Source organism: Hypanus sabinus, chromosome 7 (genome assembly GCF_030144855.1).
Source record: "Hypanus sabinus isolate sHypSab1 chromosome 7, sHypSab1.hap1, whole genome shotgun sequence".
Taxonomy (NCBI): domain Eukaryota; kingdom Metazoa; phylum Chordata; class Chondrichthyes; order Myliobatiformes; family Dasyatidae; genus Hypanus; species Hypanus sabinus.
The window spans coordinates 107,873,009-107,896,982 of NC_082712.1; the positions used below are offsets into that span (position 1 = coordinate 107,873,009).

General features: G+C 39.9%; 2 protein-coding genes across 6 annotated transcripts in view; one reads left to right on the forward strand and one right to left on the reverse strand.

The window, feature by feature from the left end:
• madd (MAP-kinase activating death domain) overlaps window positions 1–23,974 on the forward strand; it is a 248,446-nt gene that overhangs the window by 29,561 nt on the left and 194,911 nt on the right. For all 5 annotated transcript variants that reach the window (XM_059975345.1, XM_059975346.1, XM_059975347.1 and 2 more), the window contains exons 4-5: window positions 4,231–4,534; window positions 11,871–12,002. In XM_059975345.1, coding sequence (XP_059831328.1) covers window positions 4,231–4,534; window positions 11,871–12,002 — 436 coding nt within the window. The remainder of the gene's footprint in view (window positions 1–4,230; window positions 4,535–11,870; window positions 12,003–23,974) is intronic.
• On the reverse strand, window positions 15,074–16,292 carry LOC132396379 (Y-box-binding protein 1-like). The gene has a single exon (XM_059973905.1). The coding sequence runs from the start codon at window positions 15,954–15,956 to the stop codon at window positions 15,081–15,083; it is 876 nt and encodes a 291-aa protein (XP_059829888.1). The 5' UTR covers window positions 15,957–16,292; the 3' UTR covers window positions 15,074–15,080.

The following is a 23,974-nucleotide window of genomic DNA, read 5'->3' on the forward strand; positions in this document are numbered from 1 at the left end:
GAGGATAAAGGATAATCGGATTTTGGGAAATTCTATATGTCAAAGTTCAAATTATATTTATTATCAAAGTACTTGTATGTCACCATATACAACCCCAAGAGTCATTTTTCTGTGGGCATACTCAGCAAATCTATTGAATAGTAATGATAACAGGATCAATGAAAGATCAACCAGAGTTCAGAAGACGACAAACTGCAAATTTAAAATTAAATAAATAGCAATAAATAATGAAAACATGAAATAATGAGGTAAAGAGTCCTTAAAGTGAGCTAATTGGTTGTGGGAACATCTCAGTGGATGGGCAAGTGAGCATAGTTTACACCTTTGTTCAAGAGCCTAATGGGTGTGGGGTGGTAACTGTTCTTGAACCTGGTGGTGCGAGTCCTGAGGCTCTTGTACCTTCTACCTGATGGCCATAGCAAGGAAAGAACATGGCCAAGGTGGTTAGGATCTCCAATGATGGATACTGCTTTCCTACAACAGTGTTTCGAAATGTGAGGCAACTCGTCAAGAGGAAAATGAAAGCGCATGTTAGATATAAGAAACAGGAAGTAGGAGGGGCTCATGAGAAATATAGGGCAGCCATGAAGGAGCTAAAGAAAGGACTTGGGAGAGCTCGAAGGGGGCATGAGAAGGCCTTGGCATGTAGGATTAAGGAGAACCCAAAGGCATTCTATGTGTATGTGAAGAACAGGAGGATGATGAGAATGAAGGTGGGACCGCTAAAGGATAAAAAGGGCAACGTGTACCTGGAAGCGGAGGAGGTTGGGGAGGTCCCAAAAGAATACTTTGCTTCAGTATTCACAAGTGAAAAGGATCTTGATCAGGATGAGGTCGAAGTAGAGCTGGCCTGTGTACTGGACAGTGTAAAGATTAAGGAAGAAATAGTGCTGGATCTTCTTAAAAAAATTAAGATTGATAAATCCACAGGGCTGGATACGATACACCCCAGGTTGTTGCTGGAATTGAGAGAAGAGATCGCAGGAGCATTTGCTATGATCTTTGAATCCCCTTTGGCTACAGGGGAAGTGCCAGAGGACTGGAGAATGGCAAATGTAGTTCCCTTGTTTGAAAAAGGTAATAGGGAGAAATCTGGGAACTATAGACTGGTGAGTCTTACATCAGTGGTCTGCAAACTACTGGAAAGGATTCTTTAAGGATAGGATCTACAAGCATTTGGAGAAGTACAGTCTACTCATGGATAGTCAACATGGCTTTGTGAAGGGAAAATCGTGCCTCATGAGCCTGATTGAGTTTTTTGAAGAGGAAACAAAAGAAATTGATGAAGGTAGGGTAGTGGATGTGGTCTACATGGACTTTAGCAAGGCATTTGACAAGGTCCCTCATGAGAGACTCATCCAGAAAGTCATGAGGCATGGGATAAGTGAAACTTCGGCTGTTTGAATAAAAAATTGACTTAAAGGAAGAAAGCAGAGGGTAGTTGTGGAAGGAAAGTATTCTGCCTGGAGGTTGGTAACTAGTGGAGTGCCGCAGGGATATGTTCTGGGACCCCTGCTATTTGTGATTTTTATAAATAACCTGGATGTAGAGGCGGAATGATGTGTGAGTAAGTTTGTGGATGTCGCGAAGATTGGAGGAGTTGTGGATGGAGCTGTAGGTTGTCGAAGGTTACAAGAGGATATAGACGGGCTGCAGAGTTGGGTAGAAAAATGGCAGATGGAGTTCGGTCTGGATAAGTGTGAGGTGATGCATTTTGGAAGGACAAACCAGAAGACTGAATACAGGATTAATGGTCAGTTACTTAAGAGTGTGGATGAACAAAGGGACCTTAGGGTTCAAATCCATAGATCCCTCAAGGTCGCTGCGCAGGTTGATAGGGTAGTTAAGAAGGCCTATGGGATGTTAAGCTTCATTAACATGGGGATTGAGTTCGAGAGTAGAGGGGTCATGTTGCAACTCTACAAATCTCTGGTGAGACCGCACTGGTATAAGCTATGGAGAGGGTACAGAGGAGATTTAACAGGATGTTGCCTGGATTGGAGAACAAGTCATATGAAGCAAGGTTAGCAGAGCTGGGACTTTTCTCTTTGGAGCGTAGAAGAATGAGAGGAGACTTAATAGAGGTTTGCAAGATTATGAGAGTCAAAGATAGGGTGGATATAGTCAGTACCTGTTTCTCAGGGCACCAATAGCAAATACCAGAGGGCATATGTACAAAATTAAGGGAGGGAAGTTTAGGGGAGACATCAGGGGTAAGTTTTTTACACAGAGGGTTGTGAGTGCCTGGAATGACTTGCCAGGGATGGTGGTAGAGGCTAAAACATTAGGGGTATTTAAGAGCCTCTTGACAGGCACATGGATGAAAGAAAAATAGAGGGTTATGGGGCAGTGTGGATTTAGTACTCTTTTTTTAAAGGATTATATGGGTCAGCACAACATGAAGGACTGAAGGGCCTGTACTGTGCTGTAGTGTTCTATGGTTCTATGTGCTCAGTGGTTGGGAGGGCTTTACCTGTGATATACTAGGCCAAATCCACTACCTTTGCAGGACAGCCTCTTAGATCTGATGGCATGTTGTTAATGAACCTAAATTTAATAATTTTGGCAAGACAACGAAGATCTTTGCGTATCATTTCTACCTGGGCTGGTACTTCAGTGACCCCTGCCATTATGGTGCAGTAACTCTGGCTCACCGGGTTAGGCCAGCCCTGGAAAATTGAATAGACCAATATCCCTGTAGCCTGTGATAAAGAGCACTCCTCTCTTGCACCCTGACCTGAACTGCACTTCTTTTGTGTCTTGTGTAAAGTTCACCTATGTTAGAGATGCCATTGTCACCTTACGAAAGGTGGAAATGTAGACTTGTATAGTTATGGAAAAAGGCCCTTTGCCCACCATCTGTGGTACATTTACACTAATCCTACACAAATTATTCTATTCTGCATATTCCTATACCAGATTCTACTACTCCCATGCACACTAAACAAAATTTACATGACCAATTAACTTGACAATTCACACGTCTTGTGTGTACTAGATAAACCAACATGGTCAGAAAGACAACATGCAGAAATGCAAACAGACAACCCCCAACGTTCTGATTGAACTTGGATAAACCAACCCCCCCCCCACGTTCTGATTGAACTTGGATAAACCAACCCCCCCCCCCAACGTTCTGATTGAACTTGGATAAACCAACCCCCCCCCCCCCCCCCAATGTTCTGATTGAACTTGGATAAACCAACATGGTCAGAGGGAGAACATACAAACATGCAAACGTTCTGATTGAACTTGGTCTCTAGGGCTATGTGGCAGCAGCTCAGCTAGCTGTGCCACTTTACCACCTTGAAGCTTTATTCAGAATTTTGAGTAGGAAGCCAGTACAAGACTCGTGGCTTGCACAATAGGCTGATGATCATACATGAAGTAATCAGTTCTGGTCAGACTTGGATCCTCTGAATCCCTGGTTACTTTTCTCCTGGAAAAAATGTTGGTTTGATCTTTTACTTTTCCAGGATTCAGTAAGGATTTTGATTCTGTTTCTTGGATTCAACTCCTCCTAATTCCTATTAGACTTCATTGAAACTGTTTCATCTTGTCTGTCTTTAATACCTTATTCATTGCTACAGCTTCAACTTCCATTTAACACTTCACTGCTTGCCGCCTCAGCTATTGGTATTGAGACACTCGGATGCAGAGGAGTGTGTGACTGATTGCTCCTGATACTGTACACAAAGCTCATATTTACCTTGGTGAATTCCTGCTTTTTACACTGAGGGCTGTCACTCTATGGGCATTAGTGATTTCATAATCCACTCAATGGTGAGTTGAAGCTGTTTTTTTTATCCTCGGGTGATTTCTGAGCTGATTAGCACAGAAAGCCTGTATGGTGGTTTAATTGTAGTTAGCTTAAAAGAAAAAAGATGGATTTTAGGAGCCATAGTTTAGAGTTGTGTGGATCCGAAAGTGCAATGACCTGATTATAATTTGATAAATCCCAATGCAGTTGCAACTCCATATTAATTGGTTGAAATCTTATTGACACCCAGCAAGGGTGAGTCCCTTAGTCATGTTTTACTCCTGGGTAGGTAGCCCTCAGCAGCTCACATGCTGTGCCTCCTTATCTGCTCTTTATTGCCTTTTTGTGATGTTCTGGCTCTATCTTTTCATTGGGTCAAAAGGAATTGGTATGCGCTCAAGCTTTCCTCCTTTCAACCTACAGAAATTATATGTGCTGTGATATAATGTGGTTTTCCTTTTCTTTTTCAGAGACACTATGTGGCGGCTTTTCACTGGTTCTCTGACAGTGGATGAAAAGTCCAGTATCATCCTCCATGACGTGAGAGAAATTGAATCCTGGATCTACAGACTCCTGCACTCCCCTGTGCCTGTTCCTGGCCAGAAGAGAGTAGATGTGGAGATACTACCCCATGAACTCCAGCCAGCCCTAACCTTTGCTCTTCCAGATGTGGCTCGTTTCTCCTTGGTGGATTTTCCTCTGCATCTGCCCCTCGAACTGCTTGGAGTTGAACCCTGCCTGCAGGTGCTCAGCTGCATTCTACTGGAACATAAGGTGAGGAGTGGGCATTTCCCTTTGCTTACTATGTAGTGTGTTGTTGAATAAAACTACAGTTCTGCTGAATCTTCTCCCTTCAAGCTGTAATTGTTATATGTTTATATGGTTATAAGCGAACCTTGAGAAGGAGGAAGCTAAAGTTAGATCTATTCATATTACGGAAAATACAGAGGCATGAGAGAGAAGCTGGCCAAAATTGATTGGAAGGGACACTGGCAGGGATGACGGCAGAGCAGCAATAGCTAGAGTTTCTGGGAGCAATTCCGAAGACGCAAAGTAGATACATCCCAAAGATGGAGTATTCCAAAGGAAGGATGATGCAGCCATGGCTGATAAGAAGTCAAAGCCAACAGAGCAAAAATTATCAGGAAGCTGGAGGATTGGGAAGTTTTTAAAAAATATCCGGGGCAGCTAAGAAGTTGTAAAGAAGGAAAAGATGGAATATGAAGCTAAGCTAACTAATAGTATTAAAAAGGATGCCAAAAGTTTCTTCAGATACGTAAAATATAAAAGAGAGGCGAGAGTAGATATTGGACTGCTGGAAAATAATGCTAAAGAGGGAGTAATAGGGGATGAGTAATAGGGCAGACGAACTGAATAAGTATTTTGTATCAGTCTTCACTGTGAAACACTGGTATTAGATGGAAGTACAAGAGTGTCGGGGACAGAAGTTAGTGAAGTTGTTATTACTAGGGAGAAGGTTCTTGGGAAACTGAAAGGTTTGAAGGTAGATAAGTCACCTCGACCAGATGGTGTACACTCCAGGGTTCTGAAACAGGTGGCTGAAGAGATTGTGAAGGCATTAGTAAAGACCCTTCAAGAATCAAAGGATTGGAAAATTTAAAATGTCACTCCACTATTTCAAGAAGGGTGAGGGGCAGAAGAAAGGAAATTATAAGCCAGTTAATCTGACCTCAGTGGTTGGGAAGATGTTGGAGTCAATTGATAAGGATGCATTCCGGGGTACTTGGAGGCATATGATAAAGTAGGCCAATGTTAGCATGGTTTTCTCAAGGGAAAATCTTTCCTTAGAAACTTGGAATCCTTTGAAGAAATACCAAGCAGCATAGACAAAGGAGAATCGGTTGATATGTACTTGGATTTTCAGAAGACCTTTGATAAGCTGCCACACATGAGGCTGCTTAACAAGTTAAAAGCCCATGGTATTACAGGAAAGAGCATTGGCTAATTGGTAGTTTGCAAAGAGTGAGAATAAAGGGAGCCTTTTCTAGTTGGCTGGTAGTGACTAGTGGTGTTCCACAAGGATCTGGTGGAGGGGCACTTAGTGTTGAGGAAGCAGAAGGACTTAAACAAACTAGGAGAATGTGCAAAGAAGTGGCAGATGGAATATAGTGTTGTGAATCTGTGGAATTCCTTGCCGCAGGTGGTCTAGTTTGTGGAATTCTCCACCCAATGAATCAGTGGAGGCAACCTCAGTAAATATATTTAAGACAAGGTTGGATAGATTTTTGCATAGCCACAGAATTAAAGGTTATGGTGTAAAGGCAGGTAGGTGGAGATGAGTCCATGACCAGATCAGCCATGATACTATTAAATGGCGAGGCAGGCTTAATGGGCCAGATGGCCTCCTGCTCCTATTTCTTATGCTCTTGGCCATTGAGTATATTTAAGGCAGATTCTTGAATAGTCGGGTATGAAGGGTTATGGGGAGAAGGCAGGAGATTGGGGCTGAGAGGGAAAAGGATCAGCCATGATAAAATGGCAGAGCAGGCGATGGATGAGGTGACTTAATTTTGTTCCTTATCTTATGGTCTTATAGTGTTATAATTCAGTCTGTTCCAAAATAAATGTAATTTATACAGAGTTGTTAAGAAGTCCTGATAAAACATGGGTTACTAATATAGTATTTCAAATGTATCCCTGAAGTTTAAGAAAGGGTGGAGGGAAAATGAGCACCTATGGATCAATCAATAGAAAACAGAATAATCCCTTACAGGACCTGTACCCTAGTCCCTGTAGGGGGGTCCTGTCCAGCAGTGTGCTTCGGGAAGCAACAGATTGCTCATGTGAAAAGTTTTTCAAAAATCTTCAACTGCATTGGATTGGACTCTGCGGCTGCCATTCTGTGAAATGTTCTTTCTTTTGTTACTGGCAAGAAATTGTGCAAGGTGTGATAACAGTTGGAAAAGTTAAGCCCTGGCTTCAGAGTTTAATCAGCAGTTTAAGTACATCTAAAATGATGAGATGGTCATCCCATACTGTGTGAAGGGAATTTATGCTGGTACTGTGTGTATAGTGAACAGTATAAAGAACTAGAACTTGTGTTACCAGTCCTGTACTCCACATGCAGAGTCCAAATGGGGTTACATGATTGCCTGTGACTAGTGGCCTGATTTTTTAAAGTTTATTAAGGAACATAATTGCGAGTGTTCTGAGTGAAAGATTAGGAACACAATAATGAGTTGGTATTCTGTGGGACAGTGATAAATGTGATACCAGTATCACAGTACCAAATATCAGTGCCAGAAAAATCATTGAAAAATATTGCCCACTAGAAAGGCAGCAATTAATCAAAGATGATCATAATGGATTTCATCATTTGTAATTTACCATGGGAAAGTTGCATCTGGATCAATTAATTTAATTATTTTGAAGGAATAAGGAAGGATGAAGAGAGTGGCACATTTAATATAGTCTATAACAAGGTTTAATGCACCATAGTGGTCAGTTTATGCTCTGTAAGCTTCTGGGATTTCAGATTGGATCCAAAATTGATTGTGGTAATGAGAGAGGATTTGAAGAGATTTGAGAGATGAGAAGTTTTGCTAACTAGTTAGTTGGTTTACAAGTTGATTTACAAGCTCAAGCTTCATGGCACCCCTTTCTGTTTTTAAGCTAATACTTTAACAAATTTATGTCTCATGTGTTTAGTGGTTCATCACCATTTAAAAAACAATACTATTTAGTGATTGTAATGAAGTGAGATACACTGAAAAGCTTTATTTACATGCTATACATGCAGGACATTTCATATATCAATACAGCAAGGTACATAGAGCATAGAACAGTACAGCACAGGAACAGGCCCTTCGGCCCATAATGTTATGCCAAACCAATTAAAGTATTAATCAAATGGCTGGCTAATCTCTCCTGTCTTCCAAATTCCTCACACTCGGGTGCCTATCTAAACATCTCTTAAAAGTCCCACAAGACTGCTTCCAGTACATTATTTTCTACAACTTCTGGTATTTTCAGCAGGTCCCTACCACCAAATGCACCTTTATCTCTCCTCACCATCTGCGTTCTGCAGAGATCGCTCCCTGTGATTCCCTTGTCCATTCGTCCCTCTCCGCTAATCTCCCACTTGGCAATTATCCCTGCAAGCTGAAGAAGGTTACCTCCTGCCAATATCAACCAATACCAATATCAACAATTTAGCATGAATAGAGCATTGGTTGATTGGCAGGAGGCAAAGAATAGGAATAAAGGAAGACCTTTCTGGTTGGCTGCTGGTAACCAGTGGTGTTCCACAGGCCTCGGTGTTGGGACTGCTTTTTACATTGTATGTCATTGATTTGGATGATGGAATTGATGGCTTTATGGCCATATTTATAGGTGGAGGGGTAGATAGTGTTGAAGAAGCAGGGAGCTGCAGAAGGACTTGGACAGATTAGAGGAATGGACATAGAAGTAGCAAATGGAATACAGTGTTGGGCAGTGTACGGCCATGCACTTTGGTAGAAGAAATAAAAACATGGATTATTTTCTAAGCAAGGAGAAAATTCAAAAATTTGAGGTGCAAAGAGACTTGAGAGTCCTCTACAGGATTCCCTGAAGGTTAACTTGTAGGTTGAGTTGGTGGTGACAAAGACAAATGCACAGTTATCATTCATTTCAAGAGGACTAGAAGATAAAAACAAGGATGTAATACTGAGGCTTTAAGGCTAATAAGGCACCGATGAGGCCTCATTTTGTGAGCAGTTTTAGGGCCTTTGTCTAATAAAATGTTGACACTGAAGGGGGTTCAGAGGAGGTTCACAAAAATGATTCTGGGATTGAAAGGTTTATCATGTGAGGAGCATTTGATGCTTCTGGGCCTGTACTCACTGGAATTCAGAAGGATTGGGGGGAAGGGTATCTGACTGAAACCTATTGAAGGCCTAGATAGAGTAGATGTAGAGAGGATGTTTTCAATGGTGGGAAAGTCTAGGACCAGAGGGCACACCCTCAGAATAGAGAGATGTCCATTTAGAATGGTTGTGGTGAAATTTCTTCAGCCAGAGGGTAGTGAACCTGGAATCTATTGCCACAGGCTGCTATGGAGGACAGGTCTTCAGCTGTTTTTAAAGCAGAGGCTGACAGATTATTGATAAGTCAAGGCGTGAAAGTTATATGCCCTCTTTTGCTTTTATGTTGGCTTTGACTACCTTTGTCAGCCACGGTTGTGTCCTCTTGCCTTTAGAGTACTACTGCTTCTTTGGGAGAATTGCTTCCAGAACCTCTAGCTATCACTGCTCTTCCATAACCTCTGCTAGTATCCCCTTTGAATCAACTTTTGCCAACTCCTCTCTCATGCCTCTTTAATTCCCATTACTCCACTGTAGCACTAATACATTTGACTTTCGCTATTCCCTCTCAAATTTCAGGTGACTTCTATCATGTGATGATTATTCCTCCTAAGGGTTCTTTTACCTTAAGCTCCTAATCAATTCTGGTGCATTATGTAACAACCAGTCCAGAATAGCTGATCCCCTAGTGGGCTCAGTCTCTAAAATGACATCTCATAGGTATTCTACAAATTCTCTCTCTTGGAATCCAAAATTTAAGAGATTTGGATCCTAAGAGAGATTTTCCCAATCTATCTGCATACTGAAATCCCCCAAGACTATTGTAACATTGCTGTTTTGACATGGATTTTCAATCTTCCATTGTAATTTGTAGCCTACATCCTGGCTAGTTTGGAGACCTTTATATAACTCCCATCAGATCTTTTTACTCTTGCGGTTTACCCACAACAATTCTACATCTTCCGATCCTGTCACCTCTTTCTAAGGATTTTATTTCATTTTATATCAACCAAGCTATGCCACCCCCTCGGCCTTCCTGCCTGAACTTTTGATACGTCCTTGGATGTTGAGCTTCCAACTATGATTGTTTTTCAGCTATGACTTTGAGATGCTCAGAACATCATACCTGCCAATCTCTAACTGTGCTATAAGATCTGTCTTATTCCGGATACTGCATGAATTTAGTCCTGTATTCATCACTGTTTTTGATTTTGGTCCTCTGTTATACTCTAACCCATCTCAGTGACTGCAGTTTTGTCCTATCATTTGCCTGTCCATCTGAGAGTCTCATCACACACTGCCTCTACTTCCATCCTCAGTCCTATTACTTAGGTTCCCATCCCCCTGCCAAGTTAGTTCAAGCCCTTCCCAGCAGTTCTAGCAAATCTGCTGGCAAGGATATTGGTTCCCTTTGGGTTCAGGTGTAACCCTTCCCTCTTTTACAGGTCATGCCTTTCTCAGAAGAGATCTCAATGATCCAGATATCTAAAACCTTCCCCCCGCACCAGTTCCTCAGCCATGTATTCATCTGCCAAATCACCCTATCCTTACCCTCACTGATGGCAAGGATGGTGTGGACCCGATCTGAGATGTCCTTGGCACCCAGAGGCAGCATACCTTCCAGGTGTCTCTACTGCATCCACAGAATCTTGTGTATCCTCCTCTAACTATAGAAACCTCTATCACTACTGCAGTGCTCATCTAACCCCCTTCCTTTCAGAGCCACAATGCCAGACTGGGTGTCAGAGACCCAGCTGCTGTGGCTTCCCTCAGTAGCTTCCTCCACCGTCCCCCCACAACAGGATCCAAAGCATATTATTGAGGGGACCTGCCACATTTGTACTCTGCACTGGCGGCCTATTTCCTTTCCCTCTCCTGACAGTCATCCAGTTATCCGCTCCTGCAACTTGGGGGTGACCATCCCCCTGTAGCTCCTACCTTACCTCTCAGTTTCCCTTATGAGCCAAAGGTCAAGCTACAGCTGATGCAGATGTGGTTATCCGGAAGCTGGCGGTCTCCCAGTGTTCCCTCATCTCACGCAAAGAACACAACACAGTCCCAGGAGCCACCCTTACTACTCTATGTAGTAACTGACGAAGAATGAAGAAGAAGAAACTTATCGGATATGTACCTCAGCCAAGCTTGTCCTCACCAAAGCATGATGAGTCAAAGCCTAACATTGGTCCACTTGCACAATGACAGCTCTGCTTATCTCTGCCTTACTTTTATTTGCCCTTGCTAATGAATCACTATTTGATTGGGTCGTCGGAAACCACTGAATGTCCGCAAACGCTCCTTTGTAAAATCTCTCATGCACCTCCATTGGGCTGCCGGAAAAAGAAAAACCAGTTTGTCTTGAATGGACTGTTCTTTATTTCAGAAAATTAGCTACAACAGAATTCTGCTATGAGGAAGCATTCTCCCCACATCCACCCTATTTTCTGTTTCAAGTTCCATGCCATTCTTCCAAACCCCAGCAGATGCAAAGCTTGCCTATCCAAACTCCCCTCATTAGACATATAACCATTTTGGGTATTAGTCCGGTTAACTCTCATCTGCTTCCAGTGCATTAATATCTTAAATTAAAGAAGTGTTGTCTATAATATTTCAGATGTGGTCTCACCAGTCCCTGATATAACTGAAGAATGATCTCTACTTTTTCAATCTTGTATGTGATGTTTTATATGCTTTCCTTGTCACTTGCTATATCTTCTCGCTGGCCCCCCTTAGGACACACAGATTTTTCTGTACCTCAGAGCTCTACAGTCTCTTGCCTTTTAAATAATATGCTTCTTAATTTTCCTGCTAAAATGACAGCTTTATTTGCTAGATCCTTAACCATTCATGTGATCTTTAGAAAGTGATATATTTTTTTAAAGAAATGGTGAGTCTGCATTTTCACAATTTTCTAAGGTAAATTGTTTGATTATTGTCACATGCACTGAGTTTAAAAAAAACTCTTGCATGCCATCCATACCAATTATTTCAATACATCAGTTCATTGAGGTAGTACGAAGAAAACAACTGAGTGCAGTATATAGTGTTAAGTTGCAGAGAAGGTACAGTGCAGGCAGACATTAAGGTGCAAGGCCATAACAAGGTAGATTGTGATTGGCATGGTAGTAATAATGGCATTTTTCAATCAGCTTTTGTTGTTAGGCTAACTGATCAAAAGATCCTAATTTTCAAACTATTATTTTAAATAACATATGGATATTATTTAAATACACATGGATGTTATACATGGATGTTGGCGAAAATGCTTGTGTTCTTGTTTAATGATGATGCTCCTGTTTACTTCACAGGTGGTGTTGCAATCCCGTGACTATAATGCACTGTCCATGAGCGTGATGGCTTTTGTCGCAATGATTTATCCTCTGGAATACATGTTCCCAGTTATCCCCTTGCTGCCCACTTGCATGGCTTCAGCAGAGCAGGTATGGAGTGAAGCATGGAAACTGAAATTTGGTCCAAAAGAGCCCCCTGTACTAGTTGAGTCTATATAGGCTGTGGAGAAATTTATATTATATTGGACAGAGCAATGTAATGGGTATATTTACCAGATTATAATCGAGAGCTACAAAGCACTAAGGGCTTGGTTTAAACCTATTGTAGTAGCTGGAAAATCTGAATTTAATTAGCAAAAAAATTTGAAATTCTGGAAGTAATATCAGTGGTGATGACCATAATGCCATTAGTTTGATGTAACTCCTTTACTGTGAGGAATCCTTGTGTTTTTAAATTTGATTTTGCCTGTACATAACTTTAGACCAAAGCAATGTGGTTGACCATTCAATGGATTCAATGTCTGCTTGGTTCTACGCCAAGATTTCAATTGTTCTGATATTCATCTATTTATTACAAGTTATTCTGCTGCAAGTAATTCTCCTTGTATCTCAGGTAAGTACAACTTCAACAGCTACAAAAAGCAGAAGATTCAAGACAGTTTAATATTTCCAATATACAAGTACAAGGGAGAATGAAATAATTGCTATGCTGAATTTGATGCAGCACAAAAAAAACAAGATAAAGAACACGATAATAAAAATTACATATAAATAGAGATTCATTGAATCTTGTACAGAGATTCATTGCATGTCCATAAAGTGACACCAAACACAGGAATGTCTGTACATAAGGTGACTCTGGGAGGAAATAATAAAGTAGTGGTGGTTAGGGGGGTGGTCTGTGGAGGGATGGGTTAGATGGATTAGTAGGTGAAGGTATTGATGCACCTTAGTGCTTGGGGAAAGTAACTGTTTTTTAGTCTGATGGTAATGGTACTAGTGCAGATGCTATGTAGCTTCCTTGATAGTGTAGCAAACAGTCCATAAGCATAGTGGGTCTGATCATTCATCATGTTCTGGCCCTTTCCCAGTACTTTTTTGTTCATATGTCCTTGATGTTGGGTGGGTTGGTGCTGGTGATACATCGAGCAGTTTTGAATGCGCTTTGAGGAACCTTCGTGTCCATCACAGTGCTGTTTCTGTCTCACATATTGATGCAGAATGTTAGGATCCTTTCTACTGCTCATCTGTCGAAGGATCTGTGTAGAGATATGCATAGTCCAGCTCTCCTTGGCCTTGGTGAGCTTTCCTGACTGTGTAGGATGTGTTCAAGGGCCATGAGGTTGTGCAAGATGAGCACTCCCAGGGATTTGATACTGCTCACAGCCTCCACTGTTGTGCCGCTGAGGTAAAAGGGGATGTGATTAATGCGAGTTATCAGTCTTGATAACTATCTCTTTTATCTTGTGACATTGAGGAAGAGGTTATTTGCCTGGTGCCAGGCCTCAAGCTCTTCCCACTCCTTTCTGTAGGCTGTCTAATCATTGATGATGAGCCCCACTACTGTTGTTTCATTGGCAAATTGATGATATAATTTCTCAGGCATTTGGCCATGCAGTTTTGTTTGAGCAGAGTGTATAGCAGTGGGCTCAGCACACAGCCTTGAGTCTCCCATTTTAAAGACGGTTTGGAGGGAGACATAGTTATGCATCCTGACTATCTAAGGTCTGTTAAGAAGTCTAACAACTGGTTGCACGGAAACGTATTTAGACCGAGGGGTAAGGGTTTGTTCACCAAGGTCTATGGGACAATAGTGTTAAATGCTGAACTGAAATCTAGAAACAGCATTCTGACACAAATATCCTTGTGTCAGAGCCAGGTACATAACAGATGCTATGGCACCTGTTGTAGAGCAGTTCTGTGTGTAGGCATATTGATGTGTGTCCAGTGTGGCAGGAATGGAGCTTTTTTGATATGTGCTATTATCAGCCATTCAGAGCACTTTGTTGTGATTAGCATTAGTGCCATCAGGTGGTATTTGTTTAGGCCATAAGATATAGGAGGAGAATTAGGCCATTTGTCCCATTGAGACTGCTGTGCCATTTCATTATGGCTGATCCATTAATCCTCTCGGCTTCAATCTCCTGGCTTCTCCCCATAACACTTCATGCTCTGACCAATCAAAAATAATCAACCTCTGCCTTAAATATTCATAAAGACTTGTCCTCTATGGCTGCCTGTGACAATGAATTCACCACCCGCTGGCTAAAGAAATTCCTCATCATCTCTGTTCAAAAAGGACATCCCTCTGTTAAAGCTGTGTTCTCTGGTCCTAGATTCTCCCACCATAGGACACATCCTATCCAAAGCCACTCTATCAAGACCTTTCACCATTCAATAGATTTCAATGAGATCACCCTCATTCTTCTGAATTCTAGTGAGTACAGGCCCAGAGCCATCAAACACTCTTCATATGACAAGCTATTCCATTGTGTATGTGGCCATTTACACAACAATATCATTAATAAAAACGCTGGAGACGGGAGCTACGTTAACAGGGTTCTTTACTAATTGAAACCGAACTGGACATGTATACAGATCAATTTGCACCCAGTAACGCATGCTCAATAATGTGTTACTATAACATAAAATAGTCCCATATTATACAGTAGGCTATGTGGTACACTTCTTATTTAAAAAGTTTATTAACTTTTTTTATGCTAAACAAATACTGTATGTGTACCTTTAATATTCAAATGCCCACCCACTGTTTAATTAGTAACTTAATATGAGATTATAACAAAGTAACATAATAATAATTATACCTCAAGTCTTTTGGGGAGGGGTCTTCTCTGATCCTCTGAGTAACATCTGTCAATAAACTTGTTTGTTTTAATACAGGTTTCTATATAAAAGCCATGAAAAGTTGACCTCTGAGCATAGGGAGTTTCTATGGTCTGCTTCAAAGATGACTCATCACCAACAAAAGAAGTGGTTGGTGATCTGCTGTCTCTACTAGTTATTCAAAAGTCAGGGCAATCCAATGACTCATAGAAAGATCAGTACTTTACCACTAATCTTTCACCATTTGGCGCAGCAGTTGATCGAAATCCTGTTGTTAGTTCCATTGTTCTTAAGCTGCTGTTAAAGTACAGTTTTGCTGATATTAAAGGATACCTGCAGTGCTATCTGTCTGGCTCAAGAGGGAGAATTCCTTCAGATGCACATTCAGCACGTGTGAAAATACAATAGAAATACAGTTGTTTCCAGAATTTGCCTCTGTTTTGATGCTGTTTCCCAATTTCTTTGTGAAAAACAAGACACATCAGCTGAGGATTCAAAATATGTATGTGCAAAAGAAACTTTCCTGCAAAGGATTAATTGTATGATTCTCAATGGAGGAAAAAATTGGTTCAAATTTATCTTGTGCGAAAGCTGTTTGTTTGAGTGGAATTGATTTTGTCCTCTGTTAAGTTTACCTTCTTCCCCAGCAACCTGGTTTTCATTTATTTCACCACCCTCAGTAACTTCTCCTTGAGGCTGGTTGCTATATTGTGGGCGGCAACCATAGCGATGACGAACAAAGTAAGGTGGGTAACGCTGTCTTCTGTAAGGAGGGTGATGTTGCTGATTTTGATCATTTTGGTTTCCTCCATCTGAAGCTGACCCTACTCCATCTCCTTTCTCTCCACCTTCAATGTTCTGTTGGTAATTACGTGATGGACCTCGGTGGCGAGGGTTGCAGCGAAGATAACTATTTCTGTCCACAACATATCGGCTTCCTTGGGCTGCAACTGCTCCGGGACCAGTTACATTTGCTGCTTCTGCACCCTTTTCACCTTCCACTACGTTGAACTCCACAGTTTCACCGTCTCTAACACTGTGGAGGTATTTACGTGGGTTATTTTTTATAGTAGTCTGATATACAAATACATCTTCCTTTGTGTCATTCCTGTTGATGAATCCATATCCATTTTGTGCATTGAACCACTTTACTGTTCCAAGAACCTTTGTTGCGATGACTTTCTTCTCCCCGGGGGATTTGGGTTTGTCTGGCTGTTGCTGCTGCTGTTCGGATTGTTGCTCCAACTTGGCCTCACTCATGGTGTTGACAGGCTGCGTGAGGTAGTTGTGGCTCGGGCCGGTCTGAGGTGGGGGCTCCTGCGCTCTCTCCGCTTCTTTCTTCTCTCTAATATAATTCCTTTCTACTTTTTCTGTCTCCAGTTGCAGAAAAAACTCTGCATTTCATATTCCTTGCTTGTATTGCTGATCTAGTTTCTTCATCCTTTTCTGATACTCCTGCAAAGTGCCTTCTTGTAACTGCTGCAGCTGTCTTTTGAGAGATGTCAGTTTCTCTTGGTACATCTGTTCTTTCTACTTCCAGGTAGTCTTCATCATCCTGCTTATTGGCAATATTTGTCTCCCTGTCAACGTTGTCTAGCTCCTCCTCGTCATTGTAATAGTCAACAATGGGTGAGAGAAGAGCTGCAGACATCTTCCTCGCCGAGCTGCCCTCTTTTGTTGATACGTCTAGTGCCTTGATGGTGTGCCAATCCAACTGGATTTTCCTGAGCCAGTCACGTCCCAACAACGGTGGTCCTCCATTTTCCAGCACATTTTTCAGCTGCTGTGTTTTGTCCCCATAAATCACTGTCACTTTAATTTTACCTTTGGGATGCACTTTCTGTCCTGTGTAAGTCTTGAGCAGTAGTTTAGTTCGTTTCAGAGGTATGTGAGTAAACAGTCATTTGTAGTCGTGCACAGAGATTACTGTTAAAGCTAAGTCTGTATCCAACTCTATTTTCAATCTCTTGCCTGCCACTTGTGGACTGATCCTTTATTATTCTTCGATCTTCTGACTCTTTCACTCTGTGAAGTTGCAGACAAGACACTTTCGTAAGAGTCGTTTTCTTCAGAACTGCTTTCTTCAGAACTGCCTTCTTTCATTTTGTGTACCTTGTATTTTCCTTCCTGGGGTTTCTTTTTCCTCTGTATTTCGCCCTTTTCTTGTTGTTTACTAGCTTTGCATACTCTGCCAGTGTGACTCTGTTTGCCACAGTTCCTGCATTCCTTGTCTTTAAACCAACAGTCCTCAGGGTCATGTGACCTGTTCCCACAATGGTAGCATTTCTTTCCTTTACTTCTGTTCAGCATGTTCCCACAATGGTAACATTTCTTTCCTTCATTTCTGCTCAGTGACATTTTATTTGTAACATATTCCAGAGATTTTTGTTGTATCTCTGAAGCACCTTGTGAGGCTCTTTCTAATGATGTTTAGCGCTTCTGTGTGGCTTCACAGTGTATGCCACACACTAACCTGTCCCTCAATGCGTCTGATAGACCAGCTCCAAATTGACAATGTTCTGATAGTTAGCGCAATTCAGCACAATATTCAGAAATGTTTTCATTTTCGCTCTGATTCCGTTTATAGAATTTAAATCAGCAATGACCAGCAGTTTGGGGTTTAAATGCTGTTGGAGGGTGTCTACTATTTGCTTGAACATTTTGACAGCTGGCTTTTTAGGGGTTAACAAGCTCCGTAGCAGGCTGTATGTTTTCGCGCCCATTACATTAAGTAAGATGTTGACTTTCTTTCCTTCATTAACACTGTTAGCAGCACAATATAACTCTATTCTTCCAATATAAATTGCCCAGTCTTCAATGCCACTATCAAATGCTGTAATGGTTCCAATTATGTTATGTTAATTTATCCTTTATGTGAATTTAGCCTTGGTCCCTTGTAAATTTAACCCCGGTCCCTTGTTTTTGACTCCTGTGACCTTTTTTTTACTAGCATCGTGAGCATACTCTGGCCAGATGCGTGTTGTCGCTCCTTTTTTCCCCTTCAGGGACAGGCAGACCCTCAGTCCTTTGGGTCAGCGCTGGCCCTGATTTTGGCTGGACGCGCCGTGGCTCCAACTGTGTCTCTTAGTCTCCCGACGTTCCTCACTCCAGCTGCACTCCACCTCCTTCTCCTGCTCCTTGGCTCGTTCCTTGCACTCTTCCTCCGAGTGTCGTTACCAGTTAAACTCAGTGTTCCGATACAATGTAGGTTCATTAACCTTGTCGCCAATTTGTTGTGTATGTGGCTGTTTACACAACAATATCATTAATAAAAACGCCGGGGGAATTCTCCACCTTGTAGCATATGGAGTAGGTCGCATTCCTAGCGGCTCTCTCTCTTTTAATATATTTTATATCCCACTAACAGATCCCTTTTAGTTTTGATGATTTACTACTTCTACTGAAGGATTTATTATTTTTACTGAAGGATTCACGACTTAATTACAATGGCTGAAAAAAGTTGTTCTGATATTGAATTGCGTAGTGGCAAGACTTTCCCTGAAATGGAGCAAACAGAACAAACCAAGAAAACGGAGGAATCTGTTACACTAGCGGGAATATTTTCTTCAATACAAGACATGAAGTTGGAATTCGGTTCGCTTAATATTAAAATTGATAAGCTGGCCAGTTCAAACGCGAAGCTTGAGAAAGCTATTCAAGACTCTCTGGAAAACTTGGACTCTCAACTTCAAACACTTCAGCACTACAACCCAAATCGAGACTGAGCATGATTTATTCAAGTAAACTATTAAAGATCAAGGAATGAAGATATCTTCAGTGGAAAAGAAAATTAATGAAATTACCTTGGAACTATCTAAGAAAAGAATGGTTGATTTAGATAGTAGAGGGCATTGGAGGAATCTGCGTATTCTGTGACTGCCTGAAAATACTGAAGCTGGCGATCTGTTAAAATTCTTTTCAGATATGTTGTACTCACTTTTCAATGAGACCCTTGAAACTAGCCCCTTAATTTACAGAGCTCACAGAATTCCATTTTTTTGGCGTACAGCCGAATTACATCCTCGAGCAGTTGTACTTTCTTTGCATTATTATACAACTAAAGAAGCTATTATTCGAGAAGCCAGAAAGAAACGGAAGTTATTCTTCAGTTCAATACAAATTCGTATAGTTGAAGATTATCCACCTGAAATCTTTGCCGAAAGGAAGAAATATGGAGAAGTTATGAATGAAATGTATAAATAAAATTTAAATCCCTCCCTTCACTTACCAGCAAAGCTGATAATTTTACCTGAAAAATCTCAATCATTGAGAATCTGCTCTCCTCAGGAGGGATGGGAGTGTATTAAAAACCTTAAAGTTAAGCCTACTGAATAAAATATTAAAGTTACTCCGATTACTCATTAGGCAATTTTGAGGTATCTGCTGTATGAGTTGTTTATGGAGCTTTTGAGTTAAGTACATGTTATACCTTTTCATTCTCTGGTATGGGACATGGTCGATTTAATTTTTTCTTTATCTTATTAATAATTAGTACATATATAACTGTCTTGTAGGGAACCTTTATAGTACTGTACTTTAGTGGTCCATGTAGGACCTGTTGTGTATTAACCTTATTTCTTTTATTTGCTTCAATACTTATAGTTTTAGGTCTGATATATATATATATATATATATATATCTATCTCAGTATATGTGTGTGTGTATAGACACACACACATACACACATACACACACATACACACACACACACACACACACACACACACACACACACACACACACACACACACACACACACACACACACACACACACACACACACACACACACACACACACACACACACACACACACACACACACACACACACACTTACTTACTTTTCTTTTTCAAGAGAAAGAATATTGTTTATAACGTTATTTGCCCGGATTTATTCCTTCTTTTGAATATATGTTTAAGGCTATATCCTCTATGCAATTATGTAAAGCTCCAGGACCTGATGGTTATACGGTAGAATTTTACAAGACCTTTCATGAAATGCTTATACCACATCTTCATCAAACGGTTACCGACTCTACATCCTCTGGGAACCTTCCTAAAACTTTTTATGAAGCACTAATTTCATTGATTCCAAAAAAAGGAAAAGACCCTCTGGAATGTGTATCCTATAGACCTATTTTTTCACTGAATGTAGATTTTAAAATTCTCTCTAAGATTCTAGCAAATAGGCTTGAGACTATCTTGCCTAATTTTGTCTCAAATGATCAAATGAGATTTATTAAAAATAGGTATTCACATTTTAATATTTGAAGATTATTAAATATCATTTATTCCCCCTCTGCCAACGAATCGGAATGTATTGTATCTTTGGATGCAGAGAAAGCCTTTGGAGTGGTCTTATCTATTCCAGGTTTTGAAGAGGTTCAATTTTGGTCCAGGATTTATTTCCTGGATTAAATTGACTTAACTGCGGTTTTAACTAATAATCAAAAGTCTCCTTACTTTAGCTTATATAGAGGTACCCGTCAGGGTTGTCCCCTTAGTCCTTTATTATTTAATTTGGCTTTAGAACCACTTGCTGTTGCTCTTTGGGATTCCAATTCTGTGCAGGGTATTAGGAGAGGGCATAAATTACATAAGGTTTCGTTATACGTGGATGATTTATTAGTTTACATTTCAAATCCTAAGAAATCTATTCCTTCTATGTTATCTATATTTATGGAATTTGGTACTTTTCCTGGATTTAAACTTAATTTACATAAAAATGAATTATTTCTTAATAATTATTCTGATTATTATGATCAAATACCTTTTAATATTGCCAAAAACCATTTTACTTTCCTTGGTATCAAAATTACAAGTATTTTTAAAGACCTATATAAGTATAATTTCTTCCCTTCACTTAAATATACTTGACAGGCGCTTTCTAAATGGTCACCTATGTCGATATAATTGATAGGTCGAATAAATGCTATAAAAATGGTTATTCTACCAAAATTTTTTATATATATTTCAAGCAGTTTACCCTTTTGTTTCAAAAACATTTTTTGATAAAATAGATTCTTTGGTTTTATCTTATGTTTGGAATAATAAAAGCTCCAGAGTGAATAAACTCTTATTGCAAAAATCAAAAAAAGATGGAGGACTGGCTTTACCAAACTTTAGATTTTATTATTGGGCAATTAATATTCGTTATATTACTTTTTGGATTTATGATATAGATGACCAAGATCGCCCTTCATGGTTACAGCTGGAGGAAAATTCAGTAATGGGGTTTTTTGTTAGCTTCTTTATTAGGAACTCCTCTTCCGTTTTCACTCTCCACAATAGGTAGACAAGCTCTCAACTCTATTACTAAACATACTTTAAAAATTTGGTTTCAATTTCATAGAATTTTTGAATTAAATGATTTTTTACTTTCTAGTAATATTTATTCTAATTTTTTTAAACCATCAACTTTGGATAAGGCTTTTTTAACATGGAAAATTAAGGGAATAAAAACTTCTGGATTTGTTTTTACAAGACTGTTTAATGTTTTTTTCACAGTTAATGGATAAATATGATATCTCTAATACACATTTTTTCAGATATTTACAGGTTAGGAATTTTTTACGTGATTTTTTTACCAAATTACCCCATGGCCTGCTCTTCAAATTTGGCTTATGTTATTTTTCAGTTTAAACCTTTTCAAAAACGATTAATAGCTATCATTTATAAAAAGTTAATGAACGCTCACATGTCGCCTAATGATAGGGTTCAACGTACCTGGGAAGTAGAACTTCAACATTCACTTTCAGATAATCAATGGAGTAAAATTTATTATTTAGTCAATAATTCATCTATCTGCGCACGCCATATCTTAATTCGGTTTAAGATAGTACATAGGGCCCATATGTCCAAAGATAAATTGGCGCATCTTTTTCCGAATATAAGCCCTATTTGTGACAGATGTAATGCAGAAATGGCTACTCTAACTCATATGATTTGGTCATGTCTAAGTTTATATAATTTTTGGAGGGATGTGTTTGGAATATTATCTAAAGTTATAGATATGGATGTTCAACCTAATCCACTTACAGCAATTTTTGGGATCATTCCAGAGGAAGCAAGCAAAATGTCTGCTTCCGCCCAACATGTGATAGCTTTTTCAACTTTACTGGCTGGGAGAGCTATCTTGCTACACTGGAAAGAATCTAACCTGCCTGCTGTTTTCTGTTGGCTCTCCTCCATTATGTCATGTCTAAGCTTGGAGAAAATTAGAAGCTGGGCATTTGATACATCCTTTAATTTTGAACAAGTCTGGCGACCTTTTATTCAATATTTTCACATGATTTAATTAATTTTTTATTTATTTTTCTTTATTCTCTTTGGGGAAAATCCTTATCCATGAAGGTTTGGAGATGACTGGAAGGATGTGTTTTTTTCTCTCTTTTTCTAATTTTATCCTCAATTGGACTGCCCAATCTTTCTTTTTTTTGTTTTTTGTTTCAGTTTAGTTGTTTTTTTTCCTTATCAATAAAATTTCCAATCTTTTTTTTATGATTGCTATGAGGAGTTGTAGTTTTTTTTGACCATTGTATATATAGCAGCATAATATTTTACTTATGTGATTTTGATATTATATACTTATTGTTTTTACTGTTTCTGTTTATGTCTTTTATATTATCTACTTGTTAAACTCCTCTTCCGATTTGTATATTCTTTATTTGGAAATCAATAAAAAAATTGAAAAATTAAATGAAAAACGCTGGAGACAGGAGCTATGTTAAGGGTTTTTTACTTACAGAACCCGAACTGAACACATATATACAGATCAATATGTGCCCAATAGCGCATGCTCAATAACGTGTTGCTACAACATAAAATAGTCCCATATTATACAGTAGGCTATGTGGTACACATTCAATCTTGGAATCATTTTTGTGAACCTCCTTTGAACCCTCTTCAGCATCGGTTCTAAGATTAGGGGCCCAAAACTATTCAGAATACTCCAAGTGAGGTCTCACCAGTGCTTTATAAAGCCTCAAAATGAAATCCTTACTTTTATGTTCCGTTCCTCTTGAAATGAATGCTAACATTGCATTTGTCATCCTCACCGAGGACTCAACCTGAAAATTAGCCCTTAGGGAATCCTGCGCAAGGACTCTCAAGCCCCTTTTGAGCCTCAGGTTTTTGAATTTTCTCTCTATTTCGAAAATAGTCAACCCTTTCATTACTACTACCAAAGTGCATGACTGTACACTTCTCAACACTGCATTTCATCTGCATTTTGCCTATTCTCTGTTGTATAAGCCTCTTCCTTGAGTACCAGAGGGCATGGATTGAGAATAAGAGGTCAGTTATTTAAAACAGAGTTGAGGAAGAGCTTCTTCTCCCAGAGAGTTGTGAAGGTGTGGAATGCACTGCCTCGGAAGACGGTGGAGGCCAATTCTCTGGATGCTTTCAAGAAGGAGCTAGATAGATATCTGATGAATAGGGGAATCAAGGGATATGGGGACAAGGCAGGGACTGGGTATTGATAGTGAATGATCAGCCATGATCTCAGAATGGCGGTGCAGACTCGAGGGGCCAAATGATCTACTTCTGTGTCTATTGTCTATTGTCCTCAAAACTACCTGCTCCTCCACCTATCTTTGTATCATCCACAACTTTACAACAAAGTTATAAATTCCATCACCCAGGTAATTGATATATAATGTAAAAAGAAATGGTCTCAACACCACTAGTCGCTGGCAGACAGCCAGAAAAGGCTCCCTTTGTTTCCACTCTTTGCCTCCTGCCAGTCAACCACTGCTTTATCTATGCTAGTATCTTTCCTGTAATACGATAGGTTCTTAACTGGTTAAGCAGCCACGTGCGTGGCACCTTGTCAAAGGTCCTCTGAAAATCTAGATACACAACATCAACTGATTCTCCTTTGTCTTCCCTGTTTGTTATTTCTTCAAAGAATTCGAACAGATTTGTCAGGCAAAATTTTCCCTTGAAGAAACCACGTTGACTATGACCTATTTTATCATGTGCCTTCAGGTACTCAGAAACCTCATCCTTAACAATAGATTCCAACAGTCTCCCAACCACTGAGGTCGGACTAACTGGTCTTTAATTTCCTTTCTTTTGCCTCTCTCCCTTCGTGAAGAGTGGAGTGACATTTGCAATTTTCCAGTCCTCAGGAATCATACCAAAATCAAATGGTTCTTGAAGGATCATTGCTAATGCCTCCACAATCTACTCAGACACCTGTTTCAGATCTCTGAGGTGTACATCATCTGGTCTCGGTGATATATCTACCTTCAGACCTTTCATTTTCCCAAGGATTT

What these genes read in the sequence shown, in the direction of transcription:
- LOC132396379 (XM_059973905.1), bottom strand. Translation starts at nt 15,956, where the DNA reads ATGAGTGAGGCCAAGTTGGAGCAACAATCCGAACAGCAGCAGCAACAG.